Source organism: Polyodon spathula, chromosome 9 (genome assembly GCF_017654505.1).
Source record: "Polyodon spathula isolate WHYD16114869_AA chromosome 9, ASM1765450v1, whole genome shotgun sequence".
Classification (NCBI taxonomy): domain Eukaryota; kingdom Metazoa; phylum Chordata; class Actinopteri; order Acipenseriformes; family Polyodontidae; genus Polyodon; species Polyodon spathula.
Window position 1 is genome coordinate 16,745,579 of NC_054542.1, and position 17,799 is coordinate 16,763,377.

At 39.6% G+C, this 17,799-nt stretch overlaps 1 protein-coding gene across 1 annotated transcript in view; it reads left to right on the forward strand.

Annotated features, from left to right (window-relative positions):
• Positions 1–17,799, forward strand: part of tmprss3a (transmembrane serine protease 3a) — an 82,358-nt gene that overhangs the window by 25,929 nt on the left and 38,630 nt on the right. The window contains exon 5 of the mRNA XM_041259959.1: positions 11,386–11,432. Coding sequence (XP_041115893.1) covers positions 11,386–11,432 — 47 coding nt within the window. The remainder of the gene's footprint in view (positions 1–11,385; positions 11,433–17,799) is intronic.

The following is a 17,799-nucleotide window of genomic DNA, read 5'->3' on the forward strand; positions in this document are numbered from 1 at the left end:
TTTTTTCATAGGGTTACCATCTTTACTTTGGGTAGTAGTCAGGGAAATGATCCCAAATCTCATCAAAGCAGCCTTCTTGAAGGAAAGGATCCCAGGGTGTCAGCTTAAACGCACATATACTGGTGTAACTGATATCGGAAAATTCTTTAAAACACTTCTCTGTGTAAAAAAGTGTCTCCTATTTTCTGTTCTGAATGCCCCTTTTTCTAAACTCCATTTGTGACCCCTGGTCCTTGTTTCTTTTTTCAGGCTGAAAAAGTCCCTTGGGTCGACACTGTCAATACCTTTTAGAATTTTGAATGCTTGAATTAGGTCGCCACGTAGTCTTCTTTGTTCAAGACTGAACAGATTCAATTCTTTTAGCCTGTCTGCATATGACATGCCTTTTAAGCCCGGAATAATTCTGGTCGCTCTTCTTTGCACTCTTTCTAGAGCAGCAATATCTTTTTTATAGCGAGGTGACCAGAACTGCACACAATATTCAAGATGAGGTCTTACAAGTGCATTGTACAGTTTTAACATTACTTCCCTTGATTTAAATTCAACACTTTTCACAATGTATCCGAGTATCTTGTTAGCCTTTTTTATAGCTTCCCCACATTGCCTAGATGAAGACATTTCTGAGTCAACAAAAACTCCTAGGTCTTTTTCATAGATTCCTTCTCCAATTTCAATATCTCCCATATGATATTTATAATGTACATTTTTATTTCCTGCGTGCAGTACCTTACACTTTTCTCTATTAAATGTCATTTGCCATGTGTCTGCCCAGTTCTGAATCTTGTCTAGATCATTTTGAATGACCTTTGCTGCTGCAACAGTGTTTGCCACTCCTCCTACTTTTGTGTCGTCTGCAAATTTAACAAGTTTGCTTACTATACCAGAATCTAAATCATTAATGTAGATTAGGAATAGCAGAGGACCTAATACTGATCCCTGTGGTACACCGCTGGTTACCACACTCCATTCTGAGGTTTTTCCTCTAATCAGTACTTTCTGTTTTCTACATGTTAACCACTCCCTAATCCATGTACATGTGTTTCCTTGAATCCCTACTGCGTTCAGTTTGAGAATTAATCTTTTGTGCGGGACTTTGTCAAAAGCTTTCTGGAAATCTAAATAAACCATGGTGCTTTGCAATTATCCATTATCGATGTTGCAAAAAAAATCAAGCAAGTTAGTTAGGCACGATCTCCCTTTCCTAAAACCATGTTGACTGTCTCCCAGTACTCTGTTACCATATAGGTAATTTTCCATTTTGGATCTTATTATAGTTTCCATAAGTTTGCATATAATAGAAGTCAGGCTTACTGGTCTGTAGTTACCTGGTTCAGTTTTGTTTCCCTTTTTGTGGATCGGTATTACGTTTTCAATTTGTATGTACAGTGCCGTGAAAAAGTATTTGCATTTTTGCACATTTTTTCACATTGAATTTGGTCAGATCTTTTTGTGAGTTGTCGTAGTATATAAAGGGAGTCTGAGAGAAAAAATGACACCAAAGTTTGGTGCTTCTTTCATTTGTTTGGTGTGCAAGGTAATCAAACATGCAATCTTCAGGTGTGAAAAAGTTATTGCCCCTAGTTAACTCAACCCAATTAAAGGGATAATTAGGGTCACCTGTTTGAATACTTTGGTTAAAAATCAGGCCTGATTTGGGCAAGGCCCTGCCTAATATAAATCTGTTTAACTTTGGCACTTCCCATCAAAGTGAAGTTGTCAGTTCTAGAGGCACATCATGCCACGATCAAAAGAAATTTCTGAAGACCTTGGGGGGAAAAAAAAGTTGTTGATACCTATTAGTATGGAAAGGGTTACAAAGCCATTTCTAAGGCTCTGGGGCTCCACGAAACCACAGTCAGAGCCATATTGTCCAAATGGAGAAAGTTTGGGACAGTAGTGAATCTTCTTCTTCCCAGGAGTGGCCGTCCTGCCAAAATCTTTCCAAGAGCAAGGCGTAAAATCGTCCAGGAAGTCACAAAGAGCCCTAGAATAACATCCAGGGATCTGCAGGTCTCGCTTGCCTTGGCTAAGGTCAGTGTTAATGACTCCACCATAAGAAAGACACTGGGCAAAAATGAGATTCGTGGCAGAGTAGCAAGGTGGAAACCACTGCTCACTAAGAAGAACATGAATGCTCATCTCAAGTTTGTAAAAAGTACCTGGATGATCCTCAAGAGTTCTGGAACAGTGTTCTATGGACAGATGAGTCAAAAGAGGAACTTTTTGGCCAACATGGGCCCCGTTATGTCTGGCGAAAACCAAACACTGCATTCCACAGTAAGAGCCTCATACCAGCGGTCAAGCACGGTGGTGATTGTGTCATGATTTGGGGATGCTTTGCTGCATCAGGACCTGGACGACTTGCCATCATTGAAGGAACCATGAATTCTGATCTGTATCAGAGAATTCTACAGGAGAATGTCAAGCCATCTGTCCGTGCGCTGAAGCTGAAGCACAGCTGGGTCATGCAGAAAGACAATGATCCGAAACACACAAGCAAGTCTACATCAGAATGGTTGAAGAACAAGAAATTTAAAGTTTTGGAATGGCCTACTCAAAGTCTAAACCTAAACACCCTTGAGATGTTGTGGCAGAAGTTTATGCTCGAAACGAGAAGTTTTTGCTCGAAAACCCACAAATGTCATCGAGTTGAAGCAGTTCTGCATGAAGGAGTGGGCCAAAATTCCTCCATGGCGCTGTGAGAGACTGATCAATAACTACAGGAAGTGTTTGGTTGCAGTTATTGCTGCTAAAGGTGGCACAACCAGTTATTGAGTCTAAGTGGGCGATTACTTTTTCACATGGGCATGGGTGCTGCATAACTTTCTTTAATAAATAAATTAAGTATCAAAATGTTGTGTTATTTGTTCACTCAGGGTCCCTTTTATCTAATATTAGATTTTGGTTGAAGATCTAATAACATTCAATGTCAAAAATATGCAGAAATGCAGAAAATCAGACAGGGAGCAAATACTTTTTCACAGCACTGTATTTGAAATCTGTTACACTGTGTAGCAGGATAGCGCTGTGGCCCAAGATGTTCCGTCAAGAAGGGAGACTCTGCAGTTCAAGCACTAGAGCGCACTTATTTACAATCAGACCAAAACCCCTAACAAACAGGGCATGAGAACCAAAATAAAGAGTTAAACAAAAAAAAATCACCATAAGGAACGTATACAAATAAACTAAGCAACGCCTTCACTATCTTCTCTCCTCCAAACACCATCTGCCAAAGTGTGACCAATCCCCATTTAGCTCTCAATATCCTTGTGGAAGAGCAAAGCTCTGCCCTTTTTAAATTGGCAGGGAGGGGGTTAACTTCCCCTACCTACCTTGGTTCATTGTGTTCAGGTGGCTGGGGTTGATTAGATGATTAGTTTAATTAACGATCAATCAGCGCCCAGCCACCTGAACACAATGAACCAAGGCAGGTAGGGGAAGTTAACCCCATCCCTGCCAATTTAAAAAGGGCAGAGCTTTGCTCTTCCACAATCCTAATTAGGAAATGGCCACATTCAACCAGTGATCATTGGCATGGAGGGATTTAAACCCCATCCCTGCCAAACTTACATTCACAACATCACACTATTTACACTGACAGTGCTTCTGCCCTCGTGCGCAGCAAACATGGCCATAACCGGTTACCCCCCGGAAACACCAACCCCCTTCCACATTGTCCATCTTTTCCCCTCTGGATTCTTGTGAATGGGTTGGAGGGTGGATTGGTCCTGACTCTGGTGCTTCCCCCTAGCAGAGGTGCAAGCCGCAGCGACCTTGGAGCAGGAGACCAGGCGACCGACTGCCTGGAGATGCAACGACCCAGGAGCTAGACCCAGTGACCAGGGGTCAGGACACAAATGCCAGGTGTCTGGGAGCCTGGGTTAAGGGCTCTGACTCTCTGGGTCGGGAAACAGGTGTTGGTCGGGATTGTGGTGGATGTGGTCCCTTCGCCGCCTTCTTCAGCTAGGGTCTTCTGTTAGGGCTGCCCGTTTTAACCCCTCTTGTGACCCCTGGGTTTTTGTAAGGGGGTGCCTGTTTAACCTCTCTTGTGACCGCTAGGATTTTTTAAGGGGGTGCTTGTTTACCCCCTCTTATGATCCCTGGGATTTTGTAAAGGGGTGCTCTTTTTTAACCCCTCTTGTGACCCCTGGGATTTTTTAGGGGGGTGCTCGTTTAACCGGTGGTTGATTAATCAATCAAAAGATCAAAGGGCAGTGTCACAGAAATAATTTCAAAATTATCATCCACCTGTAAGCATGCATGGTTTAGATTAAGTGGATTTCCACCCAGATGGGTTAAGCAGACGTCTGCCTATGGAGAGCTCTGCCCAGAGTGCTTTGTGCTGCTCATGAACTTTGCAGTTTTTAACTCATTGTATAATTAAATACAAATCAGTAAAGCACAATCTTTCTGCATTATTTAGAAGTATGCTCCGATAAGCATAAATAATAATCACAATATTTTGATGGTTTTTGTTTTATTTATTAGGCATTTTAGTAACAACAATAGTAGCTGGTTAAATTTGTTTTCGATGTTTGTACTGTACATCTAAATTATCCCGTGTACCGTTTCTTGAGTCAAAAAATAGATTCTTAATTGCAGAAAAAAAGAGTAATTGTTAATCAGATTATTCAACTTTTTATTGCAGCTTTAATACCATTCAGTAGAGCAAAAATTGTAAAGGGGTGCTCACACCTCTAGACAGAAAGGTTATTTTTAAAAAAAGGTTGAAACCACTGATCTATAGTGATATGTTAATTAACACAAGTACAAAGAAACTGTAGCATGTCTGTTGCTTGTCACAATACAATACATGTACACATCTAAGTATGTATGTACACGTGCTTCCTTCCTGAGACAAGTCATATGCACCTTCAAACATCTTATATGAATACCATGGGAGCATTTAGCATTTGCCTTTTAAAATACACATTACTATTAAACTTAAAATGTCTGTGTGAAAAATGATTTATGTGGTTAGTTAAATAAACCACAATAAATGGTATATGAACTAGATGCGGAAAATCTGAAACACAGTTTTAGAGGTGCAATCACACTTCGCAGGTGTCTTGTACAGGGAAAAATTATTTATTTCGCACACAACAAGGATTTAACATATCACATTTGTAGATATGCCCCACTCCCAGCGAAGGAAAGCAACTCAGATCAAGTGCCTGTCATGTGTGGTTATTATTTTGCCTTGTCAGAAGTGGGGGTGTCCTTACGCATTGTTTCTGAAACCATCCGTCCAATATTCCTTGGCGTCTTACATAAGAGAGTGTTAAAAGAATGAAATACATCTGATTGACAGCACATTTGTATTGGTTATTACCACAGTACCGTTTGCTTTACTTACTTTGCTTATTTGTGTCGTTAATTTCCTGCATCCGTCTCCAATATCGAGCTTCCGTGTTTAGACAGTGTCAGTTGTACTGAACTTCTTTCGTTTGTAACTGTAATATGTTTCTCAACAATAATAATGTTATTTGTATAACAGCTTAAATTTAAATTATTTTGTAACATGTATTTCTAATTCAGTTACTTCAGTATAACAGTTGCTAATATTAATTTACGGATTTAAGTCTGACCCCTTTTTCTATTCACACAAAATCCAGTTGAAGCAGGTTTTAAGACATCCTAGCCTTTTGCCATTTTTTTGGTGTTGATTAATATGAGACATGAAGTAATGAAAGTGAAGTAATGAAAGAAAATGGCTACCTTTTCTCATAAAACTGGAATATGTTAACAAGGCCTTATGATAAGAGCCTGCCAAGTTTGAATCCTTCCAAGGTGCTTTCACAGATCTGCTAATAATATTTTCTACTGGTTTTACGACCTATTTGAAAGGAGTATATACAGTATTAATATAATTATTGACAGAGAGAATATCATATTATTTCAATCAATACAGGCTAGTTTAAATCATCCAATTCATGTCTAATAACTCAGCACATTCCCAGCAGGATTCAAACTCTGCACTAGGCTCAGCTCGGGCTGGTTCTGCGAACATGACAGGCCTGTGCATCCAACGTTTTACATCAGAGGTGTGGGACCAGGACCTTCACTTGATACCTACAAAAACCTAAATCTTGTTAGCTGGGCTCCCATCTCTACATTCCCATTCCCATTGTCAGTGGGAAGACTTAAAATAAATCTAACTGTTTCTATCAAAGAGTCAGACATCTCGGCCGCATGTACCTTTCGCTCAAAAAAGGTTCTCGCACCTTGTGTAACGGAAGGGTTTTAGGGTCACTCCGTGATAGGACCCCCTCTGTCTACTGGTTTTCATTCCAACTGAGCTCTCTCAATTACTTTAATTAGACCATTTTAATTGAACTAATAATTTCCTTAATTAGACTTTGTAATTGTTTTCAGCTGTTAAACAGCTGGAGAGTTCAAGTTAACTGTAAAATCGTATAAGTAGCTTGAAATCTGCTTTAGGAGTTGAGAACAATTAAAAAGGTCTAATAAAGCAAATTATTAGTTTAATTAAAGGCTTAGTTAAGTAATTGAGAGTTCAATTAGAATTAAAACCATCTTTGATGGTATTATGTGTCTTTTTTTTTATTTAGTTTTATAAGTTATTTTTATAGGTCCAATTTAATTTGTATGCATTGCAGACTGTATGCAATCCTTACATCATCATCCCTCTTTTCTTTTGTCTTTTGCCTTGTTCGATGGACAGTCAACTCGAATGTTCTCCAATTGGCCTGAATTCTCCCAGAACTTGAGTTGATGGCCAACATGAGTTTGAGAAAAAGGTGGTGTTTCCATGCTTTTTCCAAATTACCCAAGTTATCACATAGTTGGGCAGGAAATACTACCGATTTTCCCCAGAAATACTTGCGAATTAAAAGTCAAGACGTGAATTCACTGCAGTCGGCTGTCAGCAATTTAAAAGATAAATCCATCTAGAGATGCTTACGCATTACATGTACATTTGGCAGACTGGTATGCAGAACAGGAAAAGAAACGCTGGACATGGAGCACATACCCGGGTTATGTGGTTGATGGAAATGTGGTATTTGAAAATGTATGACCAAGGGTCAGCTTTTTGAATTGCGTCCATCGCAAAATCACCCACTCCGTGATCTGCAACATATTTTACAACAATAAACTTTGCTGCTGTAGTCTTACCATATTTCTTATCCTGTGAGAGATCCCAGGATGAAAAGTTTAGAGTAACTAGGCAACCAGGTCATAGATCACATTATTCACAACAGTGCCAAGAATCTTATTTAACAAAAGACAATTTTCATGACTTAGTACGTAGTCCAGACAGGATGAAGCAGAGGCTCTGGCCAGGAGCCCTAGCAACAGAAGTACGATCCACATGGTGCTGAAATGAGACTCAATTACACAGCTTAAATTTCAAGTGCTACTGTTTGTCTCTGACTTTTGTTTGACCAGATTTCACTCTGGTTTTATTTCTCTGATTTATTTATGGATCGTACTGTTACCATATCCTTGGACATCTGTCTTAAATTACAAAACTAAGTTCTGTAAAATCATCCTCCCTCATGTCCTGAACTAGGGGGTTCAAAATGAACCCAGACATCCTATCTCAAGCTACGTCTAGATCCTTTACCAAGTAGTAATAATTTAGGTTGTGATCCTAATTATTATAACCATGCAACTATTCGATTATGGAATCAAAAGTTCGGGACCCCAAGATATAAATCTGTTTTAAAAGGATGTCCCTTCATGGTCTCCATTATGTAAGAAAACTAAATTATTTACGTATGTATTTCACTGTGAAGGAACGCACACAACAAGGTTTTATGCAGCATATAACAAATTTTCTTTATTCATCCCAATAATCAAAAGTTATACTTTTGCAGTGTAATCATTATCATTATACAAAATAATGAGGCCACTAGTTATTAACACAAATTAAGCAATTAAATTAGTTACCAATTTCTGGAAGAAGCAATTGGACACAGTGCTGCTGTGTGCTTTTCAAATGCAGTGCTGCTTTGTGCTTCTCAAATGCAGTGCTGCTTTGTGCTTCTCAAGTGCCTGCAGTTTTATACAGTTTGTACACCCTTTACGTGCAAAGCTTAGTTGCTAGCTTATCTCTGTGTGTCAGCAACAATTCCTACATTATTTCCCTAATAGCAGCCAGATAACAGCATACTTTGCACAGCTGCACTTTTGTACTTATAATTTTTTCATTAACTCTTTACACTTGGGTGCAAAATATCATTCACCTGGTATTTTCAAATATAACGAATTGATTCTTGACGTACTTGCAACTGGAGTTTTGCTTTCCGGTGGTATTTTTTTGCCAGTGTTACCATTCCAGGAAGACTGTCTTGATGGATACATTTGTCAATGGAGCCACTGAGCTGAGGGGCAAGCAGGTTGCTCAGGCACCCACTATCATGTACCTTTTGAAGTATATGAGATCCTTCTGCTTTTCCATTACTCACACAGCTTTATATGTCTAGTAGATCACATGACAAGGATATATGTGATGACCCAGCTTGATAAACTTATTGCTGCTTTTAAAAAGATAGCTTTCATTTAAATAAAAACTGTTTTATGAAATAAAGCTTATACTTCATATCTATGGGAAATAATGAATTCCAAACTGATTAATTTTATTATAAGCACTGTCAGCGTGTGGTTTGCAGTGTGCAGGTGCAGTGATTATGCAGTGTGCAGGAAATGACAAACCCAAGACAGTTCACAATTAAACAGCTCTTTATTTGGCTGGGTTGCATGTCAACAACACTTAAAGAATAAGCACAGGCTCTACACAGACATGTGTATTGCTCTGTGCAAAATAAGGGTTTCAGTCCTGAAATAATAAGACACTAATAGTAACAACACACAACACAGACACAGTCACTTCTCCAGACAGTGAGTGCTCTTTGTGCAAGTATGGTGCAAGACAATGATCGTGAAACAGTGGTGCAGTGTAATTCCATGCTGGCTTGTAGCCACAGCTCCCAGTTAGTGTTAGCCTTTACAGGTCCTTGCAGTAACCAAAAAAAAAGGAACAGATTGCTTCGTCACATCCACCGAAATCCCTTCAGTCATGTCCCCTTCGATAGCTAGTGCAATCACATATCCTCCAATCCATGACTGACACATCGCTTACCTTACTAAGGCGATGACTTCAGGCATTGTGACTCCGCCCCCTTCCTGGATGGCTGGCTTCCGACTGACCCTGGAGTGAACTGCCAGACCATCCACTATAGGGCACACTGTTCCTGCACCCTCACAGTTGGGGTGAGGTTAAATTGTCTGTCTAGATTTTTACCTTTGTTTGGGTATTGGACTCAGTTTAAGATTTGCATACCATAATTGTACTTTTGTCGGTGGAGTAGAAGGACTAGTTAGAAACAAGTTATTTTTGTTGTTCAAGTAAGGGTGTGAAGAAGAGCTAGGTTTTTGTTTTACTTTTGGTTGTGTTATTATTTGAGAACGATAAAAGTGCGTTCAAATGCAGACTGCGTCACCACATGTTTTTGTATTGCTTTCTTGTGTTGGTGTACAAGTGGACTTCCATCCTGACGCGAAAGTCCACTACAGTAGTAATTTCAATGTCACCAAAATACAACTGATCAAGCTCCACAAATGTTATGAGGAGCGTGTTAAAGATTGAAAAATGCAGTTTACTGTGTATGTTTTTTGATCTCTCTTTGATTTTAAATACACAAGCATCTCAGTGATGAAAATGTAGCTCAGATAAACTGCTGTTTATCTTGGCTTTTATACAAAGCGTGCCTGAAAAACAACACAGGCTCCATACTATGTACAGTCAGCCTTGCATTCTAATCCCTCTGGGTTTATATTTATATTCTTTACATCTAATAAGAAAAAAAAATTCTTATTAGATGTAAAGAATATAAATATAACTGGTATGGTATTGTAGGAAATATTCACTGAATTTGATAATAATACATGAATGTGTATTAGAAATGTAACTGAATTCATTAATGAAACTGTGTGTCTTGAGAAATGGATTAAGCTGAGCGGACAATTGAATTATGTAAGATAATTCACACGTGCAAGAACAATCATTTTGATGCAAGGAAGATATAAGCTAACGATGTCCTGGTGGAAAAGGTCATTAAAACATCAAAGGACTTGGAGTTTAAAGGGGCTCTGCTCTTTGCGTAGCTAAAGATTCAGCGAAGAGGGCAGAGCGGACGGGCGCTGTTGTGGATCCTATACTGAGGACTGGAGAATTTGTTGCAGCTGTTTGTTGAGTCTATTGAGAATTGAAACTTTGTTGCAGAGTTTGATCGAAAGTGGGATTGAAGACTTTGTTGCTGAGAGGAGAGTTTTGTACTGGACACTTCAATGGATTGAGTTTCCAAACCAATGGACCAAATGTCTAAGCGTTTCAAGGAACCATTGAGTATAATTCCAGTTGTATTTTCAATTCATGAAACTAAATTAATTAATTGTAACACATTCAAATAGAATTGAATTGTTAATTATTTAGTTTGCACACTTTGCGTGTGGCATAAGTTTTAGTGAAAGTTGATGAAGTAACTATAAGTAACCTACCTCATATTATTATACGAAGAATTTCTTTAAAAGTAAACTTGCCATATACTTAATCTATGTAACACTAATAAGTTTAATGTGATATATTCTTAAGATTGTCTGTATTCTCAGATGTACTCTGTGCATTGGATGTGGGTGTGTGTGTGTAAGCGACTAGCTACATCACAGCCTGCTTGCTTGCTGCTGAGGTGTTAGGAGACAGGTGGTGTGTTTTGTGCTTAGAGACTAAGATTTACATTCTAACTTTTCTGATTTATGTTCATTATTTGTGTACTTAATAAAATACTATTTATTAACCATTCCTTATGTCTGCGAGTGAATGTTATTCATAGTAAATCCTCGATCTTTAGAACATGTCAATTGAAATATTGTTGGTAAGAGAACTAATCATCCAGATATTAAATTATCAATTATTAATTGATATTAAGGATGTCACACCTAAATAAAATAAATAAATAAATAAATAAAAACATTTTTAAAAAAGTAACTGGAACAGCACATAACAATACATTGTCAGCAGGCCTGCATAGCTGATTGGTCTTCAAGAGTAGGTTATATGTGGCTTTGAATTTTGGTGAGCCTAAATTAAAAATAAATCAATTTAATGATGTAATATGATTAAATATAACCATGAGAGAATTGGAAGCCAATAAAATAAATTACATGGATATATGAGAATTACTATCATAATTGCTATCATTCTACATTAAATGTTTAATTCAATGGTCTGTAAGTATGATAATAAAAGAAAACTCCTTTTAGCATTAGTTTCATTGAATTATATGAGTGTTTGAATTTATGATATTACACCTGTTTTATGTTAACAGTAAATTCTTATTAAACACTTTTTTTTGTATCCAGCAGGACCCATTGTACCTCTGGCAAAGTGACGTCATTAAAATGTTTAGGTAAGTTATTTACATTTTTTTTTCACTTGAAACCCTGTCTGCAGGTCCCCAGCATCTCACCATGTTAAAAGCACTGACACTTGGAATGCACAGTGAATTATTAACTCTGAATGCTAATTTTATCTTGTGATCCAAAGGTAGGTAAACTTCAAAGCAACAAGTTAATGTCTCTGTTTTGCTTCAAAAAGAAAGAAAAAAATCTGACTTGAGGGATCTGCACATATTCCTGCAAACAAGAAATAAATGGATGTGAAAGCAATCCTGTGTGTTTGTTTTGAGAAGAACATAATTATCTTTAAAATATCAGTGTTTTAAAGTCAAATGGAAAGCTGCAAAATAGTTATGTGTTCATTTCTGAAATATATTTGTGCAAAATGATACAAGATATGTATAGCTGAATCTTTGACAATGACGCCAAAGCCTTTCCAAAGTGTGTGGGGGGTGGGGGATAGCTGGGGGGAGCAACAGTTTTCAGGAATAAATGAAAATTATATTTTGAGATTGCACTTGTATTCTCACAAATTAAAACTGTAAAATGAATAGCCAGATTACAAAATGAAGCCATAGCATAATATTAGATGTATCAATTTTGTTTAGAAAAAAATAAATTAAAAAAAAATGCAAACTTTACCAGAACTTATTGAGATTGTAGCTCTAAACAACATTGAGGAGGCACATGTTTTCCCCAGATGAGCACCATCAACCAAAAGTCTTTTCCCAATACCAAAACAGCATTTAAATGTTTTGAGAAAATCAAAGAGTTCACCTCGGAGTCTTGCTTTGCTCTTGAAACAATTTTGTTCAGACACAAACACTGCTGCTTGTTCCAGACAGAGGCTCAGCCTGTTAGTAAACTGCAGTACATAGGTTTTGACAATGCCACTTGTACTTACAATGTTTCTGTACAATTGAACTTTTTAACACTAGATTGTACGTTTTCAGATCTTTCAATAAACTTAAGGTGTATGTCACCGGCAACACAAAAGTTACATAACATTTGTAAGCTCTATATAATCAGTCAGATGTTTCTGAATAAGAAGGAAGAGGAGGTGATGTTACACTTCCCCACTTGTTGCTATAATGGTTTAAATAACATATTTGTCCTTTTTCTTTTCATTGTTAACATCTTGACAACTTTTTACACTTATAAGTTTTAATTCTGTTGCAAAGCTCTTCTCAATAAGCCAGCACCATTACACACAGTCAAGACTGTGTCCACAATCCAATGTGACAGACGCTGCTTAGAGAGGGGCTGTCCTAGGATCCGTGTCCCATGACAGACGAACAGCTGGTCAGATTGACGCAGAGCTCTTGTTCTATGCACGTAGCATCTCAATGCCCGCACCGGGTAGAGGAAATTCAGTCTCTCATCTTCGATTGAAGCAAGCAGAGGTGGATGGATGGTAGGAATCCAGTTCTGCAGATTGATTCATGTGGAAGGCTGTGATCACCTTGGGGAGGAAAGCAGTGTTGGTGTGCAGAGACACCCTGCTGCCAAATACGCATGCAGGAGCTGTGCACAGACAGCACCTGTAGTTCACTGACCCGCTTATCAGAGGTGATAGCCATGAGGAAGGCTTTCTTAATAGACAGGTACTTCAACTCTATGGAGTGTATGGGCTCATTTGTGAGAGCCTCCAGTACAATATTAAGGCTCCATTCAGGGAGAACAGTCCTCCATGGGAGGGCGTAATCGCCGAGCGCCTTTAAGAAATCGGGCAGCCAAGAAATGCGCTCCTTGAGGTACTGAATCTATGGGGGCATTGCATGCAGAGATAGCCACTAAATACACCTTCAGCGTGGAAGGTGACCTACCAGCATCAAGCAGTACTTGCAGAAACTGTAAGATGACTGGCATGAGGTAAGATATGGGGTCATGGCTTCTAGCCAGACACCAAACTAGGTGTACAAGGACCTAGTGGAGTATGCGCTAGCACTCTGCAACATACCCACAACCACATCTGATAGTCCTAGGGCTAACCAGCGGTCTCTTTCTGGGGCTAAACCCATAGCCAGAACCTGCCCGGTTCGGGATGCCAAAGAGAGCCTTTCGTCTGACTGAGGAGATCCATGCACATTGGGATCTCCCAGGGCTGGCCATGCAACAGCTGGCACAGGTTCGAAAACCAGATTCTCCTGGGTCACTTGGGGGCCACTAGGAGAACTGATGCTTCCTCTAACCGGACCTTTTTGAGAAAGGCCAGGAGCAGCCGTATAGAAAGCAGTGTTTATAAAGCTTTGGGTCATTGTGCACTAGGGCATCTACATTGAGTGGACCACCTAAGCGGTGGAGGGAGTACCACAGGGGGCAATGAGTCGTCTCTGCCGAGGTGAAAAGATCAACCTGAGCCTTCCCAAATGCGCTCCACTATCTGAGGGTGGAGTCGCCACTCTGGTGGATGCGGACCCTTCCTGGAGAAAAGGTCCACTGCCCAGTTTACTGCTCCGAGAATTTGACACCCACAGCTGTCTGTGAGTCACAACCAAGCTAGCCAGGCTCCAGCCAAGGACTTGCCCTTGGAGACCGGGGATCTGCAGTAGTGTGCTGGACAGGAGATGTAGCTCCATGGCCACCTGCTCATGGAGCAGGGCCTTGCGCAGTACACCGTCCATATAAGCTGTGAGCACACTCTCTGTGTTTGATAAGAAAGTTTACAAACGAGAGGAGGCCATTCAGTCCATCTTGCTTGTTTGGTTCTTAGTAGCTTATTGATCCCAGAATCTCATCAAACACCTTCTTGAAGGATCCCAGGGTGTCAGCTTCAACAACTGGGGAGTTGATTCCAGACCCTCACGATTCTCTGTGTAAAAAAGTGTCTCCTATTTTCTGTTCTGAATGCCCCTTTGTCTAATCTCCATTTGTGACCCCTGGTCCTTGTTTCTTTTTTTTCAGGCTGAAAAAGTCCCTTGGGTCAACATTGTCAATACCTTTTAGAATTTTGAATGCTTGAGTCAGATCGCCACGTAGTCTTCTTTGTTCAAGACTGAATAGATTCAATTCTTTTAGCCTGTCTGCATATGACATGAGAGTTGCCTGTGCCTCTGTTGCATACGTCCACTTGAGGTGCATTTCTGTCACCTTGCATTGAGGGTCTCTAGCCAACCCACCCTCCGGCAGGGCCTTAACCAGGCCGCAATGGTGGAGTCTACTGGGGGGGAACCACGCTAAGCCAAGCTTTTCCGCGCCTTCTAGAGAGGCAAGTGGTGCAGCCTGCTTTAGCACACTAGGACCTGAGACCGGACGATCTCCATGAAATCTGGGAAGGCCGGGAACTTTTGAGGGTGAGGAGCCATCACCTGCATCCGGAAAACGGACCGGCATGGTTCTGCCGCTGGCACCCAGGGGACCTGCAGGAAGGCTGCAGCATGCCCCAAAAGTGCCGAAACTGAGCTAGACAACAGGGGAGCACTGGCTATCGAGGCTACCTCGAAGCCAGGTTCTTCCTCAGCAGGGGGTTCGTCTACCTGCATGTCAGAGGAGAAGGAGGCCCCCTCCTCAGAGGCCGCTATACAAAGAGTATCCTCTTGCACCAGCTGGGACAACTCTTACCATCCACCCTGAACTCCCCTGGGGGAGGAGGGTATGGCAATTGGGGTTGCAACAGAGTCTGGACTACAGGGCTGCAGGTGCCTGTTTGGCCAAGAGCTCCAGGACCTGGGCTATCTGGGCTTTGAGAGCACAGAGGTCTTCCATACCGTCTTGAGAAGAGAAAAGAGAAATGGCTTCCTTGGGATGACAGTTTTATTCCCTTGGTGGGCGGGACTGAGCGTATCATCCCAGGAAGGGGCCTATCGGCAGCTCTGGTGTAGATAGCTCAGCAATACCTACCCAATGAGCAGGCATATCCCATATGTAATGTCTCTGGGGGTCGTCTTCGAATTGAAAGGGAACTCAGATCGGTAATTGAAAGTGTCTCACTTTGATCCTGATGGGGTAGTATTTTGGCTTAGGTTCCTAAAACACACACACATATATATATATATATATATATATATATATATTATTATATATATATATATATATATATATATATATATATTGCATGGGCTCGGGACCGGTGTGAGGTCATGCACTTAACAGGAGTGAGGGAATACAATGGGATACAATGACAATAGCTTCACTTGTGTATATGACTAGTTTTTATTACAGGTAACTTAAAATACTGAACAAGTTCAGAAAAATAAAGCAATTCATTATAAGCTCAGTGCAAAGAACACTATTCTCTGGCAACACACACTATGAAAAGTAAAATAATGCACAGTACATAACAGCCCGCATAAACTAAGTAATTGTAAAACAGTACACTAAAACAGTAAAACATAAACAGGTGTGTACAGTACCTTACTATAGATCTTGTGACTAAAACATAGCAAAACAGTATTTGATGAAAGTATGTACAGTATTTGGCTGACTGCTGATAAACAGTTCATAAGACTGACAACCATTTGCCTCCATGCAGGCTTGTAGTGGGCTGAGGCTCGAGTTTAACAGATCCGTTTTGCCTCTTTATTTCTTGCCTTCTTGTCCTGCTGTCGTGCCTTTGCTTGCGCTCTATGTAACTGCTATTGCTGAAAAATTAAACGTTTTTTTTTTTGGGTTTTGCATTATGCAAAGAACCCCAGAGTAACATCCAAGCATCTGCAGTCCACCCTCGCCTTGGCTAATGTGAGTGTTCATGACTCAACTATCAGAAAAAGACTGAACAACAACGGTGTTCATGGAAGGATAGCCAGGAGGAAACCACTACTCTTTAAAAAGAATATTGCTGCCCGTTTGAAGTTCGCCAAAGAGCACATAGATGAACTTTTTGGCCTCAATGAGAAACATTGTTTGGTGAAAACTAAACACTGCGTTCGAACAGAAGAACCTCATTCCAACCGTCAAGCATGGTTGTGGGAGTGTGATGGTTTGGGGCTGCTTTGCTGCCTCAGGACCTGGACAGCTTGTTATCATTGACACAACCATGAACTCTGCATTGTATCTCTAGAGGAGAATGTCAGGCCATCTGTCCATGAGCTGAAGCTGAACCGAAAGTGGGTCATGCAGAAAGACAATGAACACAAACATACAGGCAGATCTACAAAAGAATGGCTGCAGAAAAAGAAATTCCACATTTTAGAATGGCCTCATCAAAGTCCGGATCTAAACCCCATTGACATGTTGTGGCAGGACCTGAAGCGAGCTGTCAATGCAAGGAAGCCCTCAAATGTCACCGAGTTGAAGCAAATTTCCTCAAAATCAATGTGAGAGACTGACATCCACGTCAGTTTCCACCATAAATTACATAGTTATTAGAAATAGTTATCATAATGCAGTTTGGCTTGCACTGATTTACTACCTTGACAGAATTTGCACGAAAGTTTCTAAAATGGCAAGTGATGTGTGGGACAGTAGGGATTAACATTAAAAAAACAGGATCCACAAAGTGCTGCTTCAGAATCGGGATACAGATCTAGGTGTGCTTCACGCTTTTCAAACACGGGCCCAACTTGCAAAATACAGTTTAAGTATTGTGATCAACGTTTGGTTTTGTTGTGATCCCAGTATGAAGACTAATAAACAAAAACGGTGAGGTGAGGTTTTTTCTTTGTACAATGCCAAATCATTTTTTCATTGCACATAATTATTTTAATACTATTTTTTATAACTTTCCTTTTTTAGGATATCTTGAAACAAAACTCCTTTGTTCAGCAGTTACTGCATGGTGTAATATTTCTTAGTGCTTGTCATTTTAAGGTTTAGCTTAAGTGTTATATTACAGTACATGACTGAGTGATACATGCAGCGAGTACAAAGCTTTCAGTATTTTCAGCTTCTTTGTTTTTGGTGAATTGGTTATATTTTATCAGTTATTTTTTAAAGCTTATTTTGTATTAAAAAATGTATTGTGTACCAATATGTATATGTTTTAAAAGTATTTATTCATTGGCACTCGAATTGTCTACATTTTAAAAATGTTTACCCCCAAGCTGTGCATACAAGTACCTGCACTTTTTTGTTGAGAATTTCCCTCTTGTATATCTATATCAATATAGATATAGATAGACAGAGATAGAGATATACTTTTTTTTTTAACTTTTTAAAAATATACTTTATTTTAACAAATATCAAAAGAAAAATAGAAAAAACAAAACACATTCATGTTACTATTACCAAAAATCTGATATAACATGTAATTCAATTATCTTATCACCCTAAAATGTAAAGAAAGCACATTTAAAAAAAAAGAAAATTTTAGCATTTCCTCCTCAGTTATAAACACAACCCTACCCATACACCAAGTTGTGCATCATAGAATAAAAGTTAAAATCGAGTCTGTCTCTGGCCACTCTTGGTTGCTGCATGTTGAATCTGTATTGTGTAAAG